At 36.0% G+C, this 26,365-nt stretch overlaps 2 protein-coding genes and 2 pseudogenes across 2 annotated transcripts; 1 reads left to right on the top strand and 3 right to left on the bottom strand.

Annotated features, from left to right (window-relative positions):
- Nucleotides 1-2,837: 2,837 nt before the first annotated feature.
- LOC113302091 lies at nt 2,838-8,132 on the bottom strand (annotated as a pseudogene).
- Nucleotides 8,133-8,500: 368 nt separating this feature from the next.
- Nucleotides 8,501-14,438, bottom strand: LOC113302092 (annotated as a pseudogene).
- Nucleotides 14,439-17,240, top strand: LOC113302093 (sister chromatid cohesion protein DCC1-like). The gene is made up of 4 exons (XM_026550939.1): nt 14,439-14,749; nt 14,894-15,817; nt 16,006-16,153; nt 16,993-17,240. Exons 1-3 carry the CDS (start codon nt 14,577-14,579, stop codon nt 16,106-16,108), a joined length of 1,200 nt encoding a protein of 399 aa, XP_026406724.1. The 5' UTR covers nt 14,439-14,576; the 3' UTR covers nt 16,109-16,153; nt 16,993-17,240.
- A 434-nt stretch (nt 17,241-17,674) lies between these two features.
- On the bottom strand, nt 17,675-21,775 carry LOC113302094 (eukaryotic translation initiation factor 3 subunit B-like). The gene is made up of 11 exons (XM_026550940.1): nt 21,527-21,775; nt 21,189-21,429; nt 20,832-20,978; nt 20,275-20,403; nt 20,009-20,137; nt 19,835-19,918; nt 19,620-19,744; nt 19,322-19,520; nt 18,710-19,242; nt 18,322-18,430; nt 17,675-18,231 (listed from the first exon to the last, which is right to left on the bottom strand). The coding sequence occupies exons 1-11, from the start codon at nt 21,646-21,648 to the stop codon at nt 17,887-17,889; spliced, it is 2,163 nt and encodes a 720-aa protein (XP_026406725.1). The 5' UTR covers nt 21,649-21,775; the 3' UTR covers nt 17,675-17,886.
- Between the last annotated feature and the right edge of the window lie 4,590 nt (nt 21,776-26,365).

Below are 26,365 nucleotides of genomic sequence, written 5' to 3' on the forward strand. Positions count from 1 at the left end.
TTGATTCACTCGAATCAATTCATGAAAATTATAGCCACGGTTTGTAAAAGATTGCATTCCTTATTATATAAATGTATTTGTTCATGAACAATCCGATTTTAGAACTTAACCCACTCAAGTATGTAAACGGGTACGCATACCTAAGTAGCCGAACTTGGTTTGGGTTTGCCAGTATGCAAACGGGTACGCATACTTTCGTAAATGACCAAACTCAGTTAAATTCCCGCTTGAACTTTTAAGCCGGTACGCATACGGGTATGCATATACTAAGTTGCCGAACTTCAACTATCAAACCTGTACGAGCACGGGTGTGCATACTATGGTTCCCGGACTTGTAATAACTTGCAACAGTTAGCATAAAAGTACGCATACTGTGTTATATCCAATCAATGGTTAATCGTTCTAAACTCCATGTTAATCATTGAAACATTCTTGGAAGATGGGAATAACTGTCTCACACGAACTATTAGCTTCAAAGGAATTTTCAAGTAATCAATAGATGAATACGAAACATTCCGAGTTTACATCAAATGATTGTCTCACACAAATCATGTAAGATATTACCAGGCGATTTTCACATGATCATCTTTTGACTTTCGTCAAGAATAAAGATGAACTTGGTTAAAGCGAAATCTTATCAACACATATTTCGAGAAATATGTAAGCGAGTTAAACTCAGCTCGAAATATAAAATGTGTATAATATAACGTCTATATAGTTGTACGACTTTTGTCTCAATAGGAGATAGAATAGAAATAAACTTTTGAGTGATAGATGAGTTCAAGTCTCCACATACCTTTTGTTGATGAAGTCCCACAAGATCCCCTTAGTATTTATTCATCTTCAATCGATGAAAGTCATGAAGTCTAAAGCTCAATTACACATTCTATCCTAATCCGAGACATAGCTACAAGTAGACTAGAAATCAAAACTTATAGTTTTGGCAACTGAGCTTGACAAACAAGCTTGAGATAGCAACGCTTGCGAGTTCGACCGAGCAGTGTTCTAACAAAAATGGTGACATGATTCATAGGAAGATTGAAGCTAAGAACTGTTCTTATACCTGGAACGGAATCACTAAAGGTTTACTTATTGTTCAACATAAATACTTTATGGAAGTCAACAATGGTAAAAGAACAAAAATATGGTTAGATAGATGGGTTCCTATACTTTTACATCCACCATCTCCTATCATGATCTATTCAGATTCTATGAAGATGTTGTTGAGCTTATTATTCCTGGTACCAACACTTGGAATATCAATCTTCTAGATCAGTTATTTGATGCAAGTACTTCATCCAAAATTTAGAGAATGCTTCTAGAATCACAAGAGAAGATAATATAATATGGATGCCTTATAAGGATGGTAAGTTCTCTGTTAAGAGTACTTATAAGAAGCTCACTGAATGTACTAGGGAAGTGAATGTCAGTGGTAGAATCATAGACACTGGAATATGGAAATCTCTATGGAAAACTGGTACTGCTCACAGGTTTAAACACTTCGTATGGAAGTGTATCAAAGAGATTAACCAAACAAGAGTAAAGCTAGCTACTTATAATGCAGATCAGGATACTCAATGTGGCTGCCGTGGTAATGAATAAGAGACAATGGAACATCTGCTGCTTGAGTGTAGACATGCCAGAAATGTGTGGAAAGGTGTAAACATCAACATTGATGCAGTAAGGAGCAACTACACAAGTGTTTCAGAATGGATCACTAGCTGGTTCACTCCAAATATTAATCCAGATGAGAAATGGTTATACACTTAAATGATTGATGCTTGGGTCATCTGGAAGGATAAATGTGACTCAATCTTTCAGGGAGTGCCTTTAAACCCTTATAACTCTGTGTACAAAATCATTTATCACTTAAATCCACATATGCATAATACCAGCACTAATACTTCTTTAGCAAATCATTGTATAGTCTCTCATTGGAAGCCATCATTACCTGGCATTATTAAGATTAACATTGATGCCTCTTTTGATTATTTAACTAAGAAAGTAGGCATTGGACTAATTATCCGTGATTACACAGGGGCATGTGGAGGGATCAAAGGAAGCTACACAGATGAAGTATTAAGTCCTGAGGAAAGGGAATGCATGGCAATTCGTGAAGCTCTAGCTTTGGAAAAGAGGAAATCTTTCACTAGAATCCACATTGAAGCAGATGCTAAACTTGTCATACAATCCATCACAGACATTATTTCTCTAATTCAATGGGAGAATATAAATATCCTGAAGGAAATAAAACATTTATCTTCCTGTTTTAATCTATGTACTTTTTCTTTTATTAGTCGTGATGACAATCAAGTAGCATATGAAGTTTCTAAGTCAGATAGAACTTCAGAATTAGGAGTTGAACTTTATGACAGTTTTAGTGCTGATATTTGTAGTCTTCTAGCAAAAGATCACAATGCGACAGCAAGCTAAGAAATAAAATTTTCTTCTTTATCAAAAAAAAAAAAAAAAAAAGGAGACAAGAGTGAAATTTGTTCTAACATCAATTCTAACTTTGCAATGAATCAAATTCAATTTTGCATCTATGATTTGTAAGTCTATTACATCTTTCCACATCAAGCAAAGATCACCCCATAGACCCCTAGGTTCAATAAGAAAAATGTTTGGGAATTTGAAATTTGAGGTATAGTTTTTTCATTTTCTTACGTACATTTTTGGTTTCAATCAAAAAGATTATGTCAGGATCATTAGATCTAACAAGGTCTCTAAGGTGATTTCTAGTATTTTTGTTCCCAAACCCACAAACATTCCGCAATAGGATTTTCATATTTATATAGACAGAATAAGCAGAAGACAAGATCTGTTTGCAACAAGAATAAAGTTATAAAACTGGTGCAGTAGTATTTTAACTATTTTCAATTAAATACTGAAAGTGTATTGACGAGGACAATTCAATAGCAAAAACATTACATTGTGACAAATATCATTATCAAAAGAAGGAAAACTGTGAAGAAACACAACCGCTTTACAATGATGGACCACGCTTCGGTGTGAATTATAACCGTGTAGAAGAACAAAACGGTGACTGTCCTTGAAAACTCAAAAACAAGGGTCATTTTTCCTGAGTAGTGCAAGATCCAGTGCTGTATGCTAGAGCAGTTAACTGAAAGTTGAAGCTGCATTACAACTGCTTAACCAGAATTTTGGTTTCTACTTTCTACAACCCCATCTGAGAAAGACTGGAGAAAGATTAAAAAGACTAACAAATAACGTCTAAGTTTCATGCACCTCTAAGTTTCTGGATTGCTATTTTGGCTTTTGATCCTAGCCATTTGAGAAACCAGCAGCTCATGAACCGTGCTTTTTAACTGCAAAGGTGGGAAAACAAAAAGGAATTAATTAGCTCTAATGGAAATCCAATTCATCTTTCATTACAAAAGAAACGATAAAATCTAATGGGACCATGTTATTGATAGGTTCGTTAAAGAAATTTGTTTTAGGTTTTTTCTTTTCGGATTACCAGTTGAAGATAAATTCATCATAACTAAAACCTGAAACTAAATGTATGAACAAATAAAAGGATGGGGATATTGTTAATAACCTCAGACAGTCCTTTCTCACTCATCACCGACACATGGATAGCTCCTGGAGGTCCCACTTTTCTGTACTGTTCCATCTCAATATGTTCCGGATTGCTACTATCTTCTGTAATGTAAAAGACAGGTGAATCTTTCAACAGATCACATTTGGAGACAACATCAATCCAAAGATGGTCACTAAACTTCTCCCGCACTTCTTTGTATGTAACAAACTGCATAGTTGGTAAGCGAAAGCAAGTAAGTTGTGATATGGAAACTATGCAAAAGTTACAGTTACAAACTTCCGGAAGTATCATCATGACAATTTCGATCATAAATGATATTCGAAGGTGCCAAGAGAACCCTGAAGCTGCTGGAGGAAACTAAGAGGAGAATATCTATCAGATAAGCCAAGCTAAACCCTGAAGCCTGGCAATCGAAGCATGTTTCAAAAATAGCAAACAAAAAAAGAAAAGTACATGGTACCTGGTCAGAAGGAGATGATCCACACTCTCCTGATAGATCATGAACATATAGCACCGCTGTAGGAAGATGCTGGAGGACTGCCAGAGTTAACTTCTCCAGATTATTTCTGTCCTCTTTATGATGAGTAAGTATCAATTAGAGCACTTTTGATGTTAAAAGAGTATAACAAACTTTCTGCAACTTAACCAATGACGTTATATATGTTAATTGCTTACCATCTGGTCTTCGAAGAAGCCCAGGAGTGTCTGTAACCTGCAGTCAAATTCCATCGCTTTTTAGATGTAATGGAGTATTGAAAACAGCATAGAAGAGCAAAGTTTACAAAGTTACAGCTTAGACAGTCGGGGTTCAACCAGCTCGATCTGTCCAGCCAAAAGCCAACACAATGAGCTTTAGTCAACTATTCTTGAGTTGCTCCGAGCGTTACCAGCCTTGACTCAACTCTAGTTGTGAGTCAAAGAAATTTAATTAAAATAAAAATTAAGCAAGTGGTACATCATTGGATCATCCTATTTTCTTGTTTTTTTTTTCAATGAAAGTTCACGATATCAGTAGAAAGATACCAACATGGCTTCCTTGAGATCGTACGGAGCTATCTATTATTCAAGTTGCGCATTTGCTTTTTGACCTCTTAAAATGATTGCTTACCTGAAAATGTTGGTAGTTTAAATGAATGTGACCCATCAGAATTCCTTGGTTTGAAAGGGTATTGCATATCTGCACAACAGAAAAAAGGGTGACAATTAATATGTAAGAAATAAAGAGCGCTTTTCTTTTAGGGCGAAAATGAGCGAAAATTAATTAAAACATACATGGGAAACAGAAAAAACAAACCAATAAACAACAATGAGATTGGATTTAAGGATTTTTAGAAATCATGTGATGCTTATGGTTTGCGCATACCTCAGGCTTTCCTGATGACAGTATACGAACCAGTGATGATTTCCCCACATTTGGCGCCCCCACAAGACAGAGTGTCGGTGACTCCAAATCAACCACAGGCATTGCACGCAATGTCTACAACCAGAAAAAGGAATAATTGCTAACACATGTGGCTCAAAGATTTGTGATAAATCAATAATCATCACAAGAGTCAAGCCAATAAGAAATCCAAAGGCCACTCCTTATAGGTTATTTCATGATAGAAAGTAGCCATATTACCTTGGCAATGTTTAGCAAATCATCTACAGTTTTCCTTCCGATTTAAAAATGTCTTCCAGTCTCTTGATACCCTATAGATAAAACCATGCAGGTTGCAGTCTATGTTAGACAAGAGAAATGGCAACAGCAGATTCATGGCAGATGTTCTTGATATGTAAGTAAAGCACTAACCTCGGCAAGTCGCTCTTCTGCTCACGCTTAGACACTGACTGGAAATGATTGGAAAACAGTTTTTAGATACATTTTCAATTTTATTTTTTCCTTCTCAAGGACTTGAGAGCTCCCTCAAGATTATTGGTCTCTTGTAAAACCAGATCAACTAACTTAGATAAATTGAGTTCTCTTCACGAGTAATCTAAGCATTTATTTTCATGTTTAACATGACATCTGATGGTGAACAAACACCATAGGTAAACCACCAACAGGTGACACACCCTTACACTAACAGAGGCAAAATCAAGAGCAGAATTAACCATCGCATCAAAAAATAAGAAATTCAGTTTGACCGACTACATTATGTTCAACTTTCAGTTGACAACGTCAAAAATTAACACCAGAGTTTTCTTTTATTCTAGACAATACTATCAATTTGATAAATTATGCTTCGGAAGAATTCTAACCTTAGCGCAGAGAGAGGCATGCTCTTTTCCAACAGAATTCACCTTCTTTTTTAGAGCATTTAACCTTCCTAATACCTGTCAGAAAGCATATTCAGATCCACAAGAATTCATTACCCCGGTCACTTCAAGCTTAAAAGGATAAAAATAAAGAAAAGATAAGCAAAATAATGTGCAATGTCATCAAAACGTACCTCTTCATAGTTTCCATCACCCAGAGTCAGCTCAATAAGAGACCGTTCATAAGGATGCAGATATTTTCTGTTTGGAAACTTGTCTAAGTAATCTCTCAATGGAACACCCAATTCCTAAAAAACAGAGCAGAGGGAAAGGTAAGATCCAAGAACATGATAAGTTATGTTCAGCTAATTTAATGGATTTCTGAACAAGGAAAGAACCCACTTTCATAAGAGCATCGAGCTGTCGTGCACCTTTATTTCTCTCTCTCTTTGCAGCATTGACAATGCCTATGACACATAAAGATAATAGATATCACATCTGTCACAACTTCCCATCACCAAGTTCTAAGCTATTTATCGATCTACCAACAACCGATTGTATCAAAATTGTAATAAGAACTGTTCAGCAATCATTTTTTACCCTTTGTTGGAGATATCCTCTTTGACTTTTTAATAGCTGAATAAAGAATATCAACTGATGGCATCACCATAGGTAGCTTCTGGAATGCACCAACTGTCTCCAATTTTACATTATTCTTGTCCTAGAAATGGAAATTATAAGTAATCAAACACTCAAATTTGATCCAGTCCAGATTAGTTGAAGTCCAAATTCATTAAAACACCCCAATTCACGTGTAATTTGTAGTCCCTAAGTATCAACATCAACTCAATTAGATTCATATTCAGGAATATAAACTACCTCTGCAGGACTTTCTTGTTTGTTCTCGGCAACAGGAACATAGCTACCATTCACAATTTCATATGTTTGTGTCTGCATTTTCCTACAAAAGCACACAGTTGCACGAATTTCTGTTGCAGACAACAAGGATGCACCTGCACAAACGTGTTCCCGTCAACGAAGAATATGTTAAGGTCTTGCAACCCGATAAACATCAAATTTTCATCTTCCATTGCCTTATTGAAATATAAAAATTGACAACATTTTTTTTTTGTTAATGGAAGATTTTGAAGATAAGAAAGAACCTTTTGGGAGCTTAGAATTTGTTAAGAGTATCCTGGTAGAAGGTACTTTCCATAGTTGCAAGAGATTGGAGGTTGCCCAACTCATCCTTGAGTAATTCTGTCTTTCTCGTTTTTACTCTGTCAAAATATCTAGGGTTTCTAAACTTCAAAACCCTTTCTAACAGCTGAGAATAGTGAAAGCAATTTCAGTTACCATGGTCATTATCTTGATATGTAAAGAAGATAACGGGGTTTCACAGAGTGTAGGGCGCCTGTAGGGAAATAGAACAGGTGAAGAATCACTGAACAGAAGCCAATCTTCGTTTTCTATTCAAAAGAAACGGGTCGAGGTTTCCTCGGCCATTCTCAATTATTCTTACACTTAATTTACACCAACCTTAGAAACTAGCTAAACAGATGCAATCAAAAGCGAGAAAGCAAAACTAATGTTTACATTTACAGTCACAAAAGCTTAAGCAAATTCAACTCAAACAATTAACATCAAATGCTATAAAACTGTCTGTAGACTACAATACTATGTAGTTCACATGGGTTTATTTGTGGTACATCAATATGCTCCTAATCCGACTCAAACGATATCAACTAGAGTTTGCATTATACCAGCTTGGCAGGTTGTAAGCTATGCTGCCATTCCTAATAGAATTAAACCAATGAAAAACCAAAGAACGGGTTCAGATGTAAATGAAAAACGAGCCAATGTTGAGCAAATCCTGTCTGTGATTGACCCTAGTTAATTTGAAAAACACTTAATTTCCAAGTATAGCAATAGCTTTTGGTTGTAACATTTTATCAAACATATAGAAAGCATTATTCTGTGATGTGATGTGATGAGGAAGCTGAAGTTGAACGTGTCTTTGGAGAGTAAACAGTAGTGAAGCAAACCTTATGATATGATATGATATGATGATATAAACTTAACGCTGCGATTTGTTGCCGCAAATTTTTTAGAATACATTGGGACAAATAAAGAAAAGCAAAAAAGATACAAAATGAAATGACAATACCTTAGGAATCACTTTGGGTTTTCATCATGATGAATTTGTTGAATAAATTAATGGATTCAAAGGTTTTATCAAAGTTCAAACACAACTAGCAATACATATCTCTAGCTGATCTCTTGCTGATGATTAATGGAAATAAGTTCTTGAAGTACTGCCCATTTTTGAAAATCTAATATATTGAAGTTCAGAACATTTCTCACAAAGATAAAAACATACTTGTGGAAGGTGGATGAAAGAATTTCAAACAAACAAGGCAACACACCAGTTTACCACCCTACAAGGCTAACTGAATTCTCGTTGGTCACTTTTTACATGGGTAGGTACATATTTAACAAGCCTTCGCCAGTGATGCCTCCGGCCACTCCTTGTCTCTCAGAATTCACTTGTTCCTGCCTTCCATAAACGATCTAAGCTGAGTTTACCCAGGCAAAAGCTGCATTTTAAGTTCACTTGAGATACAAACATTGATACCATTCTTACAAATTACCACTACTATTTATCGACTATATCAACATTTATCGGATGTAATTTACTGCTTGAATATCAAAAACCAATTATATTGCAAATCACTAGAATCAAGATAGAATCCCAAAGTTGGCATGGTTTAACTTTTAGTACAACATACCTCGTACACCTACACACTAGATATCAAGAAACAATACTTTTGTAAAACAAATGAGTTTGAAATGACAAAAATTAGCTGCTGCCAAATCCAAGAAAATGATCCACATGCTGGGCAACAGATTAGCCAAGTTATCAGCTCTTCTTGTGTTGATGCCTCTGCATATACACGTATGACGTCCTCAGTACCTGATGGCCGTACAAATGATCTTCCCATAGTGTACTTAGCTGCAAATAGAAAAGATAAAGTCATATCGCCAAACATTTAGATGGTCTGTACCAATACCTTCTTCTTTTTTGTCGCTCTGATGCACAAATCCTAAATGTTAAGTATCTCATATACTGTCTCTTTTCCGAAAATAAGCTAAATAATTTGAAAACTGGAACTCGGTTGTTAAAAATTACTAAGATCTGTGAATTTTAGACTCCTGAAATATAATTAGTATGAACAAGGAACCAGTTAACCAACAAACCAACTGCAAAACATAATTAGGGCCAACTTAATGCATGCTCTTACCAACTTCACAGTTTATTGCTTCTTGAAGACCTGTAGGTTTCACTACCTCAGTTTCTGCATTTGCTGTAGTAACCGCAGTTCTGTCCATGACTTTAACCTGAAATTTACAGACGGATATAAATTAGATAACGTGGACCGTGAGTTATAATGCATCAATATACTGGTGAAAGATACAAAGACATTTACACTTTAACATATGTTCAATCATATACTCTTTCATCTAAAAATGAATTTGGTTTGTTACTACATGTAAAGGTTGGAATGTTGCAAATCAAAACTATAAACAATTTAAAAAAAAGAAATCCAAATCAGTTTTATGATGAATATAATTTACTCATGAGTCATGAGAAAGAGTAGAATAATGAGATCTTAAAGAAAAGGATCATATTTGATATATTTTCCATAATGAAAAAAAAGTCACTCGTTCACCTAATTATCGACTTCGATTTTCTGGTTGTAGGTATTGCAGATCACTAGAGGTGGGATAAATAAAAAGTGAGAAATTAGCAGCATAAAATGTCCTTGAAAAGCCTGAATGTGCTACAAATTCCATTTCTCCAATTGGACTCCATCTCACTTACAATAGCTACTATGCAAATGTGTGCCACAGTAAAGCAGGTTTACTTGTTCTGATTATATTTTGCCATTTTGGCAAAACTAGTACGCTACTCGGCCATGGTAAATAACCGAGAGAAGAGTGTAGTTCAGAATTCTTATAAGGAACACCATAACAGAATGTTCCCAACTCACCATCCACTGTGTTGTTCCTACTTCTTAGACTAAAAGTTAAAGAAAACAAAAATTTACTTTCCTTCTCATGAGCAAACACAAAAGCTAATAATGCGAACTTCACAATGAATTTCATTAAGATTAGATTTCGACAGGCTACAAAAACTGCAATATAAGTTACATCAAGTTAGAGATTAATTAATTCACAGACCTTAAGTTGCCTACTGGGTAGGTCCTGATAAAGCTCATTCCACCTCTGGATGGACCATCCCATATGCCGTAAGATGACCTCCACCAGAAGCACCCCACTCAAAGCATCCCCAACTGCCTGGTTGATCAATTCACTAACTGCCAATAGCCTCTTAACAGAAAGTTGCTGTTCTAAACCTGATTAAGGGGAAAACAAAGAATATTAGCATTTAGAAATCGCAGTACAGAAATACCTCTCTATATAGCTTGGACGTATATAAGAAGTAAACCTTCAGATGAAGAAGCAAGCTCTTTATTTCTATTTTCCAACCAAGATAAGAAACTTGCAGAGAACAAGATTGTTCCATGTCCATTTGCTTCAAAATATATTCCGATATCATACTCGCAAGCCTTCTCATGCAAATATTTCACACCTGTTGGGGTAAGTGCAACTTCTAGACCCAACTTCTTAAGGTAATCTGTGGATGCCCCATTTGCATAGGCTGTCTGAACAATGCCAAGGTGTACCTGATGACCGTCTTCCTTGTTTAAAATAGCCAATTGCTGCTTGATGAATAAAGCAAAAAGTGATAGTATCTTATCTCCATCAACAAGTTCAATCTTGTTGTTACTCCCAGGTAGCACGTGGAAATAAACAAACCGATCAGCATCTCCATCTAAACTGGCACACCTGAAACACTAGAAAGAAACTAATCAGTTAGCACCTAGGTAAGGATCAATCTCCACCGTGTACATTCGTTGGTAAGTTGTTGCAGTCCAGGCAGACTAAACTAAGTTTTGACTTAGAAAGAGAAGAGCTTAAAAGTGATGGAATGAATGGATATTTGGATAGCTAACCTCTTTCCCACATCAATCTGACCAAATCCAGATGGTACAATCTTCTCCTTCTGCACGAAATCAGCACCAACTCCTTGGTTTAGAACACCTTCTCCTTCCCTACCCGAATTACGGATCTGAATCACCAAACTGCTCAAAGTTTTTTTGACCACTTCGAGTTTTTCTCCACCTACTCCATTAGCTCCGTCTACAATCAATTCATCCATTTCACATGTGGTCATTTCCGTGGGTATATAATCCATTAGGCACCTGCACTCAGAATGAAACAATTAAAGCTTGAAAATCTGTAATTTGATAAGAAATTTGGAATCAGAAAAAAAAAAGAAATGTTTTGTAAAGGCTGTATAACACTAACCTAAAAGCGTTAGAGAGTTGTGTGAAATAATCAGATTCTAACGAACTTTTGCCCTTATTTCTATAGCGAACCATCCAATGGAGTTGTGGTGTAGTAAGAATTCCCATATCAGTTGCTACGGTGCCAACTACAGAATTAATTCCCTGCAGTCAATTAGCGTCGGTGAATAGTATCATGCATGGAAAAATAAAACAAAGTAATATACTACAAAGTTCATGATGAACGATATGAAATAGGCCATACATGTCGTGCAGCTTCAAGAAGAGATTCACCACCTGGTCTTGTGTCTCTTCCCAAGAGAACCTCTGCAGAATAAACTCCTCCAAAGGAAATGTTCTCTTTCTTTGCGAACTCTGAGATCAACTGGTGGAACAATCAAACAGTAATCATTAGTCAGTTAAAGAAATGATTGGGGTTCTAACATTTCAAAACAAATTGAAATCTCACTGATATACTTGAAACTTAAGGGATGTTAAAAAATAACATAGAAATGTAGGAAAAACATCGATGGTACTATCTCAACTCTAGCAAACAAATGATAATCACAATTAACTAATTCACTGCCTCACACTCAACTCTCAAGCTTTAATAAAGGCTGAAATGAATCGAACATCGAGTTAGCCCATTTCAATACAATGCTGTAAGCAAAAACAACGAGAAGTGCAAAAGACGGCGATGAATTGAGTCACTAACTAAAATATAACAAACACTATGCAAATGGTTAAGTTGGGCTCGCTAGCATGAACGTGTAACCCTAGTGGGGACATCAAACCTCAGATTGCTACTATTCTTTTTCTAAATCTGCAAGTCCTGATGAAGCAAGTAAAAAAAAAAAAAAGTAGTAGTAGTTGGACATTGAACTTTCCTACGGGAGAAACCGTTAGCTGGATATGTGAAGTCGTTTTTAGATTGAAACTTTAGATAAATAACTAACTTTTAGTTATGGCATATGACATAGGATATCATTGAATTTTGATCGTCAGTTTCAGAGTTCAATTATATCCATCCATCTTCATGTGGCTCTTTATGTCTACGACTTATTTAAGGCACCTTATCTTTTCTTTTTTAAAGCAATCAATTTGCAGTGTGAAACCCTGAAAACACTGCCGACTCCCCACATGCACAAGGCAATCCATATTTACTCAAAGCCACTACCATAACATCTAACTGTTTGTGACTTATACTACTTGCTGTTCTAGGGGTTTTTGAAGGAAAAAAAAGGGGGATAAGCAGCAAAGTATGGGGTCTTAGAACAAGTAATGCTTTCGGCAGCGCTCATTTGAGTTATTGAGAAGTCGACGGTGTTGATAGACTTCGGAGAAAATATGGGTACATAGTCAAAGTCACACCTCTAAGATGGAAAGTTATTAGAGAAGACGTCTCTTTTTACCTAGATTCTTACACTTAATAGTGTCTTAATACTCTACCCAAAAAAAAAGTGTCTTAAGAAAGTATTAACTAGTAGTAGATTTCTGATGCTAATTTAGGAAGTTTCAACATATGCATCCAGCAGTTGCACACAATCAACAGTCAAGCATAGTGCACGTAGTAGTATTAGGCTGCACAATAATTGGAAAATGTCAATCTGTTTTATATAGGAACTCCCCAAGAGAGTATTGATTCGTGTGGGGTTTCTAGTTTTCAGGAAACCCATGTTAGAAACTTGAAGCCAATTGAACAACCATTAGAGCCCAAGGGAGTCTTTGGAAACCCAGTTAAGAGAATCTATTATAAATGATGTGAGTCCTTACAATACTATGTTATACACTGCTGGAGAAGCGAAACAATTTGGCCTGATTAATTAAATTGGTAAAAGAAATGAAGATGGAATCATGTTCAAAATATATCAAAACATGGACCATTCTCATTTCTAGTTATGGGAAAGTGAATCTGATTGGAAGAAGTTTACATGTTTTTGGGAGTTTGAGGAAATCTGGCTGTGAACCTGATGGAAGGACCTATAAATTGATCGTTCATACATTGTGTGGTGCTGGAAAGGCTGATATTGCCTTGGAGTTCTACAATGGTATTTATGAATATGGAGGTTGATATGAATTTGTATAAAAAGTTTTTAATTGCTTATCACGATCAGGAAATCTCTCAGCTGTTCGACTAATTGGAAATGATATAATAAGTTTGAGGATGGCTTTGAAAAGTTTACTGGAATGAAAGAATCTGGATATCTTCCTACCTTTTCAATTTTTACCGAGCTAATACAACATCTTTTAAAATCGAATCAGTATAAAAGAACTTGCAAAACTTTACAGGGAGATGTTGGAGAATGGAGTTGAACTGGATATTGTTGCATTTACAGCTTTAATCACAGGTCATGTGCAGCATAACCATGTCACTGGAGCACAGGAAATTTTAATTATATGAAGGATAAAAGTGTGAAACCCACTCTAAAATTCTATTTGATTTTCTTTAAGGAGTTCTGTAAGGCTGCAAGAACAAATAAGGATCTTGAGCTTTTGAACAAAATGAGGATCTCAAAAATGAACATCTCCGATGAAATGTTTCATTTAGAAATAGCCTCATCTGAGAGAAAAGGAGCCATAAAGACAGCTGAGAAGGTGAAGCAGATCTGGAGAGCCATTTATTATTTGTTCTTTCTTTTTTATCGCTACTATCTAATTTATTATTATTTTGTCTGCGATAAGACTACTACCACTATCAAGTTCAATCCTTAGAACAAAAGCACAAGTGATAAAATCCACAACATAGAATCATCAAAAGAAACAACATTAGCAACTGACCTTAACAAGATTTTGTGGATCAGGAGCATTAGCAAGTAAATCAGCAAAAGGTTCCCATTCTTGTGTCAACATACCACCACTTGGATCAGCAATCTTAACACCGTTATCTGAAATCTGATTATGTGAAGCAGTAATCATCAATCCAATTACAGATTTAGTCGTCAATGATCTCAGAGCTGCTAATATCCCAACTCTAAATACAGTTGATGATAAAATCGATGCATCTGCTCTAAATCCAGCAGTTCCATATGATATCTTCACACCTTTTGGAATTGGATATTTTGATGCACATTCTAATAGCTTTTCGTTTTGATGTTCATCCATCATACACAGAGAGAGAGGTTGAAATTTTGATGATCAAAGTGATAGTTGTTGCACAGTTCAGAGTCTTCAGACTTGTCTCGCTAGATTTGGGCATAAGCTCTTGCACTTTGTTATTAAGTACCCTCCAAATGTAACTCAGGGGCACCCTAGGATTTGGGCACTTGAACCAAACAATTGGGGGCTGAGGTCCCAATCTGGTTAAAAGCGCGGGAAAATTGATACTCCAAGAAGAGCGAGAGAGAGAGTAGAGAGACTAAGAGATGAAAGAAGATCCAGGAAAGAGTGGAAGTGGTGGTGGTGGAGCAGAGGGAATCATAAATCTGAAACCTAATTCATCGATGCCTATCTCTTATCACCCTTCATTTGGTCCTCATGAAGATCTCCTCCTCCTCGAAGTCGATGAAAAGCTTCTCCCTCACATTCTACATCAAAGGTAAATACATATGATCATTTAAAAACCACCCAAAATTTTAAAGTTTCTATTACAAATCCTGATTGCCCAGTTATGCTATGTGTTTTCGGATTTTAAACCTTTTTTTTTTAAGTTTTAGGGTTTTGTGTGTGTGTTCTTTTGTAGAGTGACTGTAAGAGGAGAATGTGATGAAGAAGCAGTACTGTGTGCTTCGTCTACGACGTACGCAATCAAATTTGTCGGTAACTCTAATTCTATCTTTCTAATTCCTCCATCTGAAAATTCTGAATTTGCTGATGAAAATTGGAAAAAAGGTGACTCATGTAAGGCGGCTCAAGTACTCAAATTGGCTTCTGGAAATATGGAGCTAGTTGAGATTGCACCCAAGTTAGGGAAACTTAAGTCACTGTTAATGGAGAATCCTTACAGATCTGAGGAGGATTCTACGGATCCTATGGAAGAGGAGGAGTATTTGGAAACAGGGAAAATGGGATTGTATAGATGGGAAGATTTGGTTGCTAAGGTTCAAGCAAGTGATGAAGAATTGAGAGCGGAGTTAAAAGCGCTTTCAGCTGTTGAGATTAATGGGTATTGGAGAATTGTTGATGATAAGTATATAGATGTTGTTTTAAGTATGCTTTTGCACAATTCTGTGTTGTTTGGGTGGAATTTGACTTCACTTAATGAAGATGAAATTTTGAGCGTGCTGGAGTCGGATGGGTTTTCGCGTAGAATATCACTACATATTTTGGAGGTTTATGGAAATAAATTGGATACGGATATGGAAGGCAAATGTGTTTGGAGACTGGATGAGAAGAGGGTCTGTGTCCATTTTGCTAAAGGTGTTTTGAAAGAAGGGAAAATGAAGATGGACAGATTTATGGAGGAATGGGTACAGAAGATTCCAGCTAGGATGTGTGCAGATTTTGAGATGTTGGAAGGGGAAGTTTTGGTAGAAAAACTTGGAGTCGAAACATGGGTCCGTGCGTTTAGTGTCTCTTCTTTACCTCTCACTCCTGCTGACCGATTTGCTGCCCTCTATCGAGAGAAACAAAAGTGGGAAATGAAAGATCTTCATCCTTACATCAGGTATGCTTCAATTCTCTCCTGTTCTCTATCTCAATTTTTCTATCTAAAATAGATAGTACTTTGTATCACTAAAATTAAGATATTATAAATAATTGGAGATTTTTTAGACTTCTAGCAAATCTCTTTGCATTTAGCATTTTCGGATGGCAATTTCATTTCATATTGTATATCTATTAATCTTCTTTCAGGGATTTACGAGTACCAGGTGTCTCTGCCGAAGGTTTGCTTCTCAAGTACACTCGAAGAACACAACCTACGCCGGGGGCTGAACTTATTTTCAGCGCAAGATAATCTCAAATGATATCATTTGTTGTCTCGGTTCATCATATTTTAAGTGTGAGTGATCTTTGACCAGTTGTTTTCAAATGGGAAATTCATATTCCTTGAATATATCATCTTTAGTTTTATACTCCACGGATCATGTTTAGTTCAACATTAGAATATTGTTCGTGTTGTATCTTTAGGTTTGTCCTCCGGAGTCCAATGTTTGGTAACACTCACATTGTAGTAACACTCAGACAATTGAAGCAAAATGGCTGCTGAACTTATTTCTGTGCCCAAGAAAATTCAGATGGATTTCAGTTTTGCTCTAGGTTTATGACGTGTTAAATGAATTGGTCCTTAAACAGTCGGATTTAAGTTGGAAATAGAGTAGTGTAACCTATTTCTATAGTGTAATGCAGAAGGATGTACCGGTTCACCCATGGTTAGCTACCTAAAACGGTTTGACTCTTTGATCACTGTTCACCGAGTTGAGTTCGTTAATCTGTGCTTGTTGAGACCCGACTGTCTTTGATTAACTTGGTGATACAACCTAGTATTTCAGACTTGCAGTTTGCCAAGTGTTCAAGTCAAAGGGCACTATCTAGCCCAAACGATGAAATAAACAAAGAATTAAGAAACTGGTAAAAATATTCTAGGCATGTGGGCAAAAGCATCCAATCGAGCAAGGGAACATAAATAATCTGTATGTGTACGGCATTACAGTTTTGAAAACCCAAACCTCGATAAGAACTTGGTGCTTATAAACTTAGTTGGCTAATTCATCCCTACGAGTAATTGCAGTTTCCGGTTGGCGTTATTTTCCACAAGATCTAGGATTTTGCTAGTTAAGATTTACATTTCAACTCCTGCTTTGTTCATTCACTACCTGATGACTTCTACCTTCTCTGTAGGTTCGCGTTTCATATGCAGTACTCACCAGGACTGTAGGTTGAAGGTATACAGGAAGAGGCTTGTCATCAATTCGTCAGCATTCAACAAGTATTTAGATGTTTTTCTATGTCTTTGTTCTTCTTGTCAGGAAAGAAAGCTTGCATTAACCATTCATTGTTGTATTTTCATCTTCTATTTGTTTTACTAAAATCTGAATCTGTGGAGTTGTTATGTTGGAATCAAGTATGGGTAGAAATTTTTTTGAGTCCACTCATCTGGTAACCTAGGAACGTCCAAGTTGATTCATATCTGACATGAGCTAGTGCAGCAAGTTATACCAGTATCAATTCCTCTAATCTTCATTCCTACCGAGAAACTATGAGCAGCTCCGTCAAGTTTTCATGTTCCAATTGCACACTTTTTTTATTATTATTTTTATCTAAGGTTATTCTCTTTTTTTTTCGAACATATACTGATCCAACCTCCTCGATCTTACAATATGAGAGACACCATGAAAGAGGAAGTCTGCTGGGGCTTGGGGCCTCTCTTCGATGTGGCGAAAGAGAAATGATAATACTGTTCGCCCACTGCAATTTTAAGCTTGGCGGATGCTCTTACAAGGATGAGCCAACATGGTGGAATACTTCGTATCAATTTATTTTGCATCTTGGTTTCAACCAATCATCGAATTCAAACCTTCTCTTCCTCAAAATTGGGGGTTCAGAACTAAGTAATGAAAATCAAAATTAAACAAGGCAAGATTTCAGATACAAAAGTTGAACAAAATCTTCAGTTTGATAAAGAAATATCACATCCGGAAAAAACATAGAGACAACACTTCAACGTGGTCCCACACGAGGGGACAGCCTTTGAACGCTGGTGTAAATCGTGAAACTTCCAGAAGAATTTCAACTCTACTCTTGGTCAAACTCGTATGGAATAATCTCTTCTTTAACATCCAAAATTTCCTCGACCTCAACTTCTTTGGCTTCATATTCTTCCTCATCATCACTAGCCTCACCATCTCTTAAGTGCTGCCTCTCTAACTTCTCCTCTTCATGAATTTGTTTCCATTTCATGATCCAAGATTCCCATGATTCTTGTAGCTTCCTTCGTTTTTCTCTGTCCTGCTCGCTCAATTGATTACTGACATCTTGGTCTTCAATCTCATATTTCTTGCTGTATTTCTTGAGATTCTTAGCAATTTCCTCTTCTTTTTCAGCAGTCAACAAAGATGGTGGCCTTGGGCGCCACAAAAACTGAGAGATCGAAAAGTTATACACAATTAGGTTTCAGGGTTCAGCTGGGTACAGCATTGGAAGAACATAAACAATAAAGATATATTTTACCTGATAGAAATGATCCCTTGAGTGCCTGTACAGTAGCTTTCCGTTGAAAGACCAGATGTTGAACCCATTTTCCATTTCATGAATGGAAGTAACAGCAGTTGCGACATATCTGCACATATGCCAGAATCCAAGAGGAAATTATAATTCTCATCCGCTATATGTACCAAAAGGAGGAAATGGGATTATGCCCTAATAGGCTAATATCCACTTAAGAGATAATCCGCATGCTACAGAGAAGGTTAGGAATACAATCAAATAATTTTATTAAGCTGTCGGTACCTTCCAGTGGGATTATGCCCTAATAGGCTAATATCCACTTTAGAGATAATCCGCATGCTATAGAGAAGGTTAGGAATACAATTAAATAATTTTATTAAGCTGCCGGTACCTTCCAGTGGGATCCCATTCAATTTCTGTTGCCATAAAATGCTCCCCAGTGGCCATGGTTTCAAGCTCATCAACATTGTAGAATTCCAACTGTCCATTGAGATGTTTCAACCCAGCAAGAAGTACGAAACGGCCAGAAGGTGACCAATATAGCGCATTTGCATTCTTTCCTTTTAGCGTTGTGAGCTTTGAAACACGCCCAGTATTTGTAGCAGTTCGCATTGAGTAAAAGCTAATATCTGTCCTGGAAGATTCACCATGGATAACAGCAAATCTATGTCCTTTAGGCTCCCAAGCAAAAGCCATGATCTTATCATTTTTGTTCTCCAGCTCGAGAACCTCAATAGGAATGTCTCTTTCTTTGATTCGGAAAAGCTCAAAACCAGAATATGTACTTTTCTTGGTTTTGGTATACCTGTCAACCTTAACTGCAAGATATTCTCCATTGCTTTGCCAGTACATTTTGCAATCACTGACACTGAAGAGATTCTTCTGCCTGAGTTCCTCTTTACCAGGAATTTGAAAAAGACTCACCTGCGTATAAAAGGCGCATTAGAATAATTTAAGTAGAAGCAGAGTTATGGGAATATACATGAAGAACTTCAGTACTCACTCTAGCGGGTTGGTTGCCTCCACCTAGTTCAGGAACAAAGAGAGCAATGATGGGATCAGCAGGTGACCAACTGAAGTCGAGCACATTTTCAACCTTCAAAGACTTCTTATCAATAAGAGTGAAAGTCTCTGTCTCATATACAGAGATGACATTCTTTCCAAGTTTGGCAAAATACTTATCGTCTGTTCCACCACCCCATCTGAATAGTAAAAGATAAAAAGAAAAATATTAATTAGTCATTTGTCAACCTTTCCCATGGTTACTTGAAGTACCGCAATAACACAGAAGGATAAATCACCTAAAAACAGGCCATGAGACTCCCGATACACCACCTGTTCCACCAGTTGCAAACTCATCAGCGCTTCCCTTGAAATCTCGCATTACTTTACCGGAACGTACATCAAAAATGTTCAAGATAACCCTCTAGAGCATAAAGAACACAACACTTCAGAGATGCTTAATATCAAGGAAATAAAAACATATATAGAATAGATGCAAAGTGTGGCTGCTCACATGTGTATCACGAGGGTTGCTAGGTTCATGACTGCTATATGTAACCAAATATTTTTCCCCGGGAGAGAAATCAATGAGCTTAACCTGCAATCAACAATATCAATATTACTAAACGCGGAAAAAAAAAGAAAAAAGCAAAAACGAAAAGAATGTATAACTTGACAAGGATATAACCTGTGGATGGGCATATCGTGAAAGGCGATCAAAGGTGGCTGCACCACCCCACACTGCAGCACCTTGTCGGTGAACAGTGGCTAAGTATGTCCCAAGTGGAGACCACTGAACAAAACTCTCAGTCCAGTACTGCAAGCCAAAGAAAAAAACATATTACTAAAAAATACCTCCCAGTTACTGGAATAGCACAGTATGTTATCAAACTATGTACAACGAGATATACGACTAGATATTAAAAGTAATGTGCAAAAGATTGTTATATTTACTTGACGGCGATAAACTGGAACGGGCATGGATTGCCTGGGATCGTTCCAAAAGACTTCAGTATCATGATGTGCACGTATAACAAACTGATCACGTGCTTTTTCATCAGTCAACCATTGTTGTAGATTTTCCTGTAATCGAACATGCAGATATTTGAGTAAGGGAAATTAACTATAAAAAAGCAACAATAACACATTAAATCATCATTTAGATGATACAGCTCAAGTAATAATTCACACCTACAAGGAGTAATAGCTGGAAAACTTATTCTGGGTAACAAAAAATAACATATGAAAACCATTCTGTTGTACAACTGATTAAAATAAAAAGCTTCATGGTGGAAGAAGCTGTAAAAGTTGGACTTATTATTCCATACCAACCAAAAAAACAAAGAGACTAAAACCACATACATAATTAGGTCTAAATTTATAATAATGTATCCCCGGAAATTTAGACTTCTACGTAAATAAAATATCTGAAATTCAGAGATCTATATAGACTATAATTCAATTTTCCTTTGATTTAATTTAACATTTAGAAACGGTTTAAAAAGAGGTACCCCGGGAGCATATGGCTTAATTTCAGGTGGAGCCCATTCATCGGGAACTTTCATGAATTTGTCGAAGTCATCAAATAAGTTGACTGCAAATATATGGGCTTTGTCTAATTTGTAGCCATGAGTCCTCTCCTTGGCAAGCTCAGCTTCCTGTAACAGTAAAAGTAAGTAAAGAGCCACATTATATTTACAATTACAAATTTTAGGGAAAATTACACAATAGGTACATTAAATGACAACTTGATCTCAACTAAATCAAGTTCCCCCAAGTTGAAAAATATTGGGGAATCTAGGTATATGGTTAATAATTGAACCAATCTAGGTTTCATTAATAAATCAAGATCGAGTAAGAGGAAATACCTGAGGAGTATTATATTCGATGTAACAATAACCTAGAGTTTTCTGTGTTTCAGGATTAACAGGCATCCATAACCCATCTTCCTTAATAATACCAATCTGACTGTAAATCTTTTTAACAACGCCTTCCAACTTATCATATTTCTCGGGAGGAACTACTGGAAGATTATCAACAACAATTATATTACCAAATCCTGATTCAAACTCTAAACTATCTTCCTGACGGAGTTTTTCTTCATCGTCGCTGAAATGAAATATAAACAAAAAAAACATTAAAATCCATCTCTAAGCATGAGAAAAGAAAAATCAACAAACAAAATCAGCGGTTAAAAGGGATTTACCTTGGAATACCAAAATCTTCACCAGGTGGTAACTGAATCGAATCTAGATCAATTTGTCTAATATCAATTCCAAGTCTATTTCCAATAGCTTCAATGTCTGTCATCGACATACCTTCCACCATGTTTGATTTGTTCAGAAGAAAGCTACTGAGGTGAATCTCAAACCCTAAATCAAAACCCTGCAGGGAAGAAGGAGAGATAGAGTATGAGGATAGATGAAGAATAAAATTTGGTGCTAGCTAGGGTTTCTGAGATATACTTCTTTTGCTAGTTTCTAGCTCGGTAACAAATAAATAAACCCAAATTACCCAATAGCGGGGACGTAGACCAGGTAAGCCCATAAGGCTACGATTTAGCCCAGCTAGCCGTATCCAAGTGAAAATAATGAGAATGAGTGGAAAGATGCCACCTAGGCCTATCCCTATGTACCATGTCAAAAAAATTCTATTAGCCAAGTGGCATGACAAATCAGTCACGTCACTACGGTATAACGAACGATATTGTCAATAGCACCGATAACAAAAACTATATCACTGGATAGAAAGTTAATATTGCTCGATGGAATGTCTAGCGCCAACGAATAGTTCGTTCTCGCCTATTAGGTAATATTTTAAACTTAAAATTTACATATAATTTTTTTTACTAAATTTTTTTCTCTATTTCTTTCTTTCTCAAACTCTAAAATTTTCTCAAATGGCAAAATTTCAAACCCAATTTAATTTGGCAATACAGCCTGATTTTCTGGAGTAATATTTGACGATGTTGTTAGGAAGATATGTGATAATGATAAAGAAATAGGTAAAAAGCAAAGAAGTCTTCAGGTTTTGGATATTAGCCAACTCAAACATGCAGCTAAAAGAAGACAAAGAAACTTTCAAGCAAGGAAAATCAAAGCAAAGCAAATTTGAAGAGAAAGAAGAAGATAAACAAGGGAAACACAGTTCATGAGCGTATTGATTAGAAGTTATGTGAAACAAAGAAGATAACCAAGATGAAAAACATTGTCCCGAAATTTTATTTTTGAAGTCTATATTTTAAATTATTATTATCTAATTTTATGTCTTGTAGAATGACTATTAACGATTAGTTCGAAGTTTAATGAATTTGAAAATCTGACTCGTATTATTGAGAATTAAGCTTATATTTTATTCTTAATTCAGTTTTACAATTTAACTAAACTTACATTTTAATATTAACTAATAAAGTAAAAAAATATTAAGAAATTAGATATTAAAAAATAATTTAAAAAAAATAGTCTTCTACCTAGGCTTAAGTCGACAATTAAGAAATTAAAACAATATTGGATTATATTTGGGCAACACTCTTAAAATCTCAATACAACTTCCATCTTGGAAGTTTTCTCCGTTGATGCGGCGCTATTCCACCTGACACCTTTGTTCAATGTCCATCATGGTTTTACCATCCTTCATGTTCCGACCCGCTTACATTACTAAAGAAACATACTTAATAATTTCCTCATTGATCACATTGAAGCAGTGACTTAACGTGTTCGCATCGCGATTATAGAGCTTCATTGTTTCGTAGTGAAATTTCACAAATATGTTTTCTCAAAATGTTATGGCTTGTAGTGCAGCACTAATGATAAGACGTTGATTAAAAAATACATAATTCCTGCAAATACATTCATCTTCCGCAATTTTTAAATTTTGGAATTCGTCTTCTTATGATTGTTGGATACAGCACGCTTTTTTTTTTGTCTTCTGGGGTTTCAAAACGACATAAATGTTTTGCACAACTTGCCTTTTTTTTGAAGATTTGAAGTATAAAATTAGTCATAAAGTAAACTTCAGTATCAACGGTCATTGTTACGCTCATGGGTATTATTTTGCAGATAGAATCTATCAAAAATGGCTAACTTTAGTTCAATGTTATCGACAGTCCCCTGTTGGCGAATTGGGTCGTTTATATACGTATTTTAATAGTAAACGGATAATATTGAGGAAGGATGTGGAACATGCTTTTGGAATTCTGAAGTGGAAGTTCACCACCATTTGTGGACCTTATTGTGGTCTTAGTGCTCGTGACATACATAAGACTATGCTCACTTGCATAATTATGCATAACATGGTAATTCAGGAAACTCATCGTAAGAGGGATTAGACTAACCATGAAGATGAAGATTTAAGGCATGAGGTTCAACCAGAAAGAGGATTACCTGCAAGGAACTATGCGCAAATGACTAGTTATATTGAGAACAAATTTTTACATGACAGGTTACAGGAAGATCGGCAAGCAAATATGTGGGTAGAGTTTAGAAGAACGAGAAGGCGAATGGATTAATGTTAGCTAGATCAATTTATTTTTAAAGTTATTTTAAGTTTATTTGTTTAGTTTTGAAATCATTTGAAAGGTTTTAAGTTTTAATGCTTATGGTAAAATTACCCAAATTGTTTGAATCGTTTAAGGTTCTAGTTTACGTTTTCACTTGACCAAGCGAACTAGAAGGCACCAAGCGGCCTAGGGTGCATCGAGCGCCCTAGACTATACCGTCAAATATCCCTATATATACCTACCAATTCAGCCATTTCAAAATCACACCTTCATTCAAGATTTTCTCTATTTTCCAGGTAATTCACGGATGATCCAAGCTTTACTGAAGATGAAGATCTATCTATTTGTAGAAGAACGACAGATGAATGGTTTACCCAGTATGAGTTATTGGGGGAAATTGCATGAAACCTTATGCACAGACACAGGGAATCCTCATCATAAGGATCGATTGGGTTGCTTTGTTTTTTCGATTCATGACTATCAAAAAAAGAAGTTGTGGATTTTATAGCTATGAGACAGTCAAACGATATTGTCTTATAGGTGAAACCAATGCTGATATGGGAGTGCAAGCTCGAGGAGAATGGAAAAGATGAAAAGGAATTTTTTTTTTAATACGAAGCGCACTTCTAAATCTTAAGGAGGTTTCTCATAACTCGTATGAGATGTTAGTTTTTAATGGGATGTTGGTTAGTTTTAATGGGATGTTGTCAAGTTTAAGTTTGAATGAGATGTTGTTTAATTTTAATTTTATGTGTATTTTCATGCAAACCATTTATGTATTTCAAAATCCAAGTAATGGAAAACTACTAATCATTCATTAAACAAACTACTATATTTTAATTAAAATTAAAGCTGATACATTAAATAATGAAGTAGTTTTACTTCATCGTGTTCTGATCCATCAGCTTCATCTATATCTTGAACTCCAAATTGTCGTTCCAAATTTCTCTTGTTATGTTTTTCTTCCAACTCTTCTGCTAACCTGTTAAATTTCATCTTTCATACCATTTTTTGTCACTTGGTCGCTATTGAGGTGTTTGCACCAAGAATATTATTCTTGTCGTAGTCTGCAAAAAACATGTCTTGAGTTTGACAATGTTTTTTCATCTCCCTAGTTATGAGTTTCCGACCAACTGTTGTTTGTTTTTCGACGGTCTTCTGATGATCCATAAAAGTTTTCAAAAAAATCTTCAGTTTCTTTTCCTTCTTGTGCAACTTTTATCGCCACTTTTATACTTTTTCTCTTCATCTCTTAACCGCCGCATTGAGATTCGAGTTGGAATTTTGGTTTTTTATGGTGTATGGTGAAGAAAATGGATTATTTGGAGGTGGTTGAGATGGTTGTCAACTTGGTGTTGAAGTAGATCGAAGAAGTGTATGGTGACCTTTCAGGTACGTGCTGCAAATTTGATAACACGTCTGGATTATATTTAGGCAACACTTTCAAAATATGATAAAAACTTTCATAAACAAATTTTTTCCCCATGATTGTGATGCAATCATTACTTACGTTCCACATTAACATCGACAAGACCGCTTGCTCGACCACGATCATCTTGCATTATCATACCAACATACAAGGCAATCTGGTTGTTAATTGCAACAAAGCGGCCCGACAATCCATTTGCATTACAATCGTTGATGTTCATTTTTTCTTCATGAAACTTATGAAATATGTTATCCCACAACTTGTTACTTGGTTGTTGGGCACCACTAATATTTGTATAAAGTACACATAGTTTCTGCAAATGCTTTCATCTTCCCTTATGTTAAATTTGTACCCTCATTTGAGAATCATATTGAGAATCGATATTCAAAATATTACACAATAGTAGTGAATTGTAGAGAAGATGGAATTGGATGATAAAATTTGCACTAGATTATCACAAATGTGAGAAGTGAGAAGAGTAAATAAAGTGTAAGTTGAAATGAAATTGAAATTGGGTGTTTATATGGGGATGGTTTATGGTCTTTGGATTGGACATACTGGGCGATGTAGTTTGCACCGAGCGGTCGAGTATTTACTGCTGGAGGCCTACACTACACCAAGCGGCTTAGTTCCAACCGAGAGGTTGTGACTCCACCACTTTGTAGGGACTAAACCTCCCCTGGTTAAGTGGCAAATTTGCCACGTAGCCAGATTTTTTTGCCACTTTGATATATCCATAGTATTAGAGCATAGTCGGTTGAACCCACCAAGCGTTGGTATATCAGGGTTGGTTGTCATATTTTAGTATCAAAACTCATCTAGAGTCGCTTCATTAAACACTAGAGTCAACTTCGTTTAGGTTAGACTAGAAAGTCTAAGAATGTTGAGACATACAAATATTACTCCGAAGACCTAAAGAAAGTGAAGAAGTAGCGACTGCAACGACGACATCATCCTTCCTCTTGAGGTTAGTAGTATTGACTTGATCTTGTTTCTATTCCTAACGTATATTTCAAGTCGCTTTACATTGAAAACATAACATGCGAATATATATACATATGAAACTCTAGTGTTAGACTTGGTCATAATAGTATGATCAAAGTATTAAGGAATTATAT

The sequence above is a fragment of the Papaver somniferum genome, chromosome 8, assembly GCF_003573695.1.
Source record: "Papaver somniferum cultivar HN1 chromosome 8, ASM357369v1, whole genome shotgun sequence".
NCBI classification, from domain to species: domain Eukaryota; kingdom Viridiplantae; phylum Streptophyta; class Magnoliopsida; order Ranunculales; family Papaveraceae; genus Papaver; species Papaver somniferum.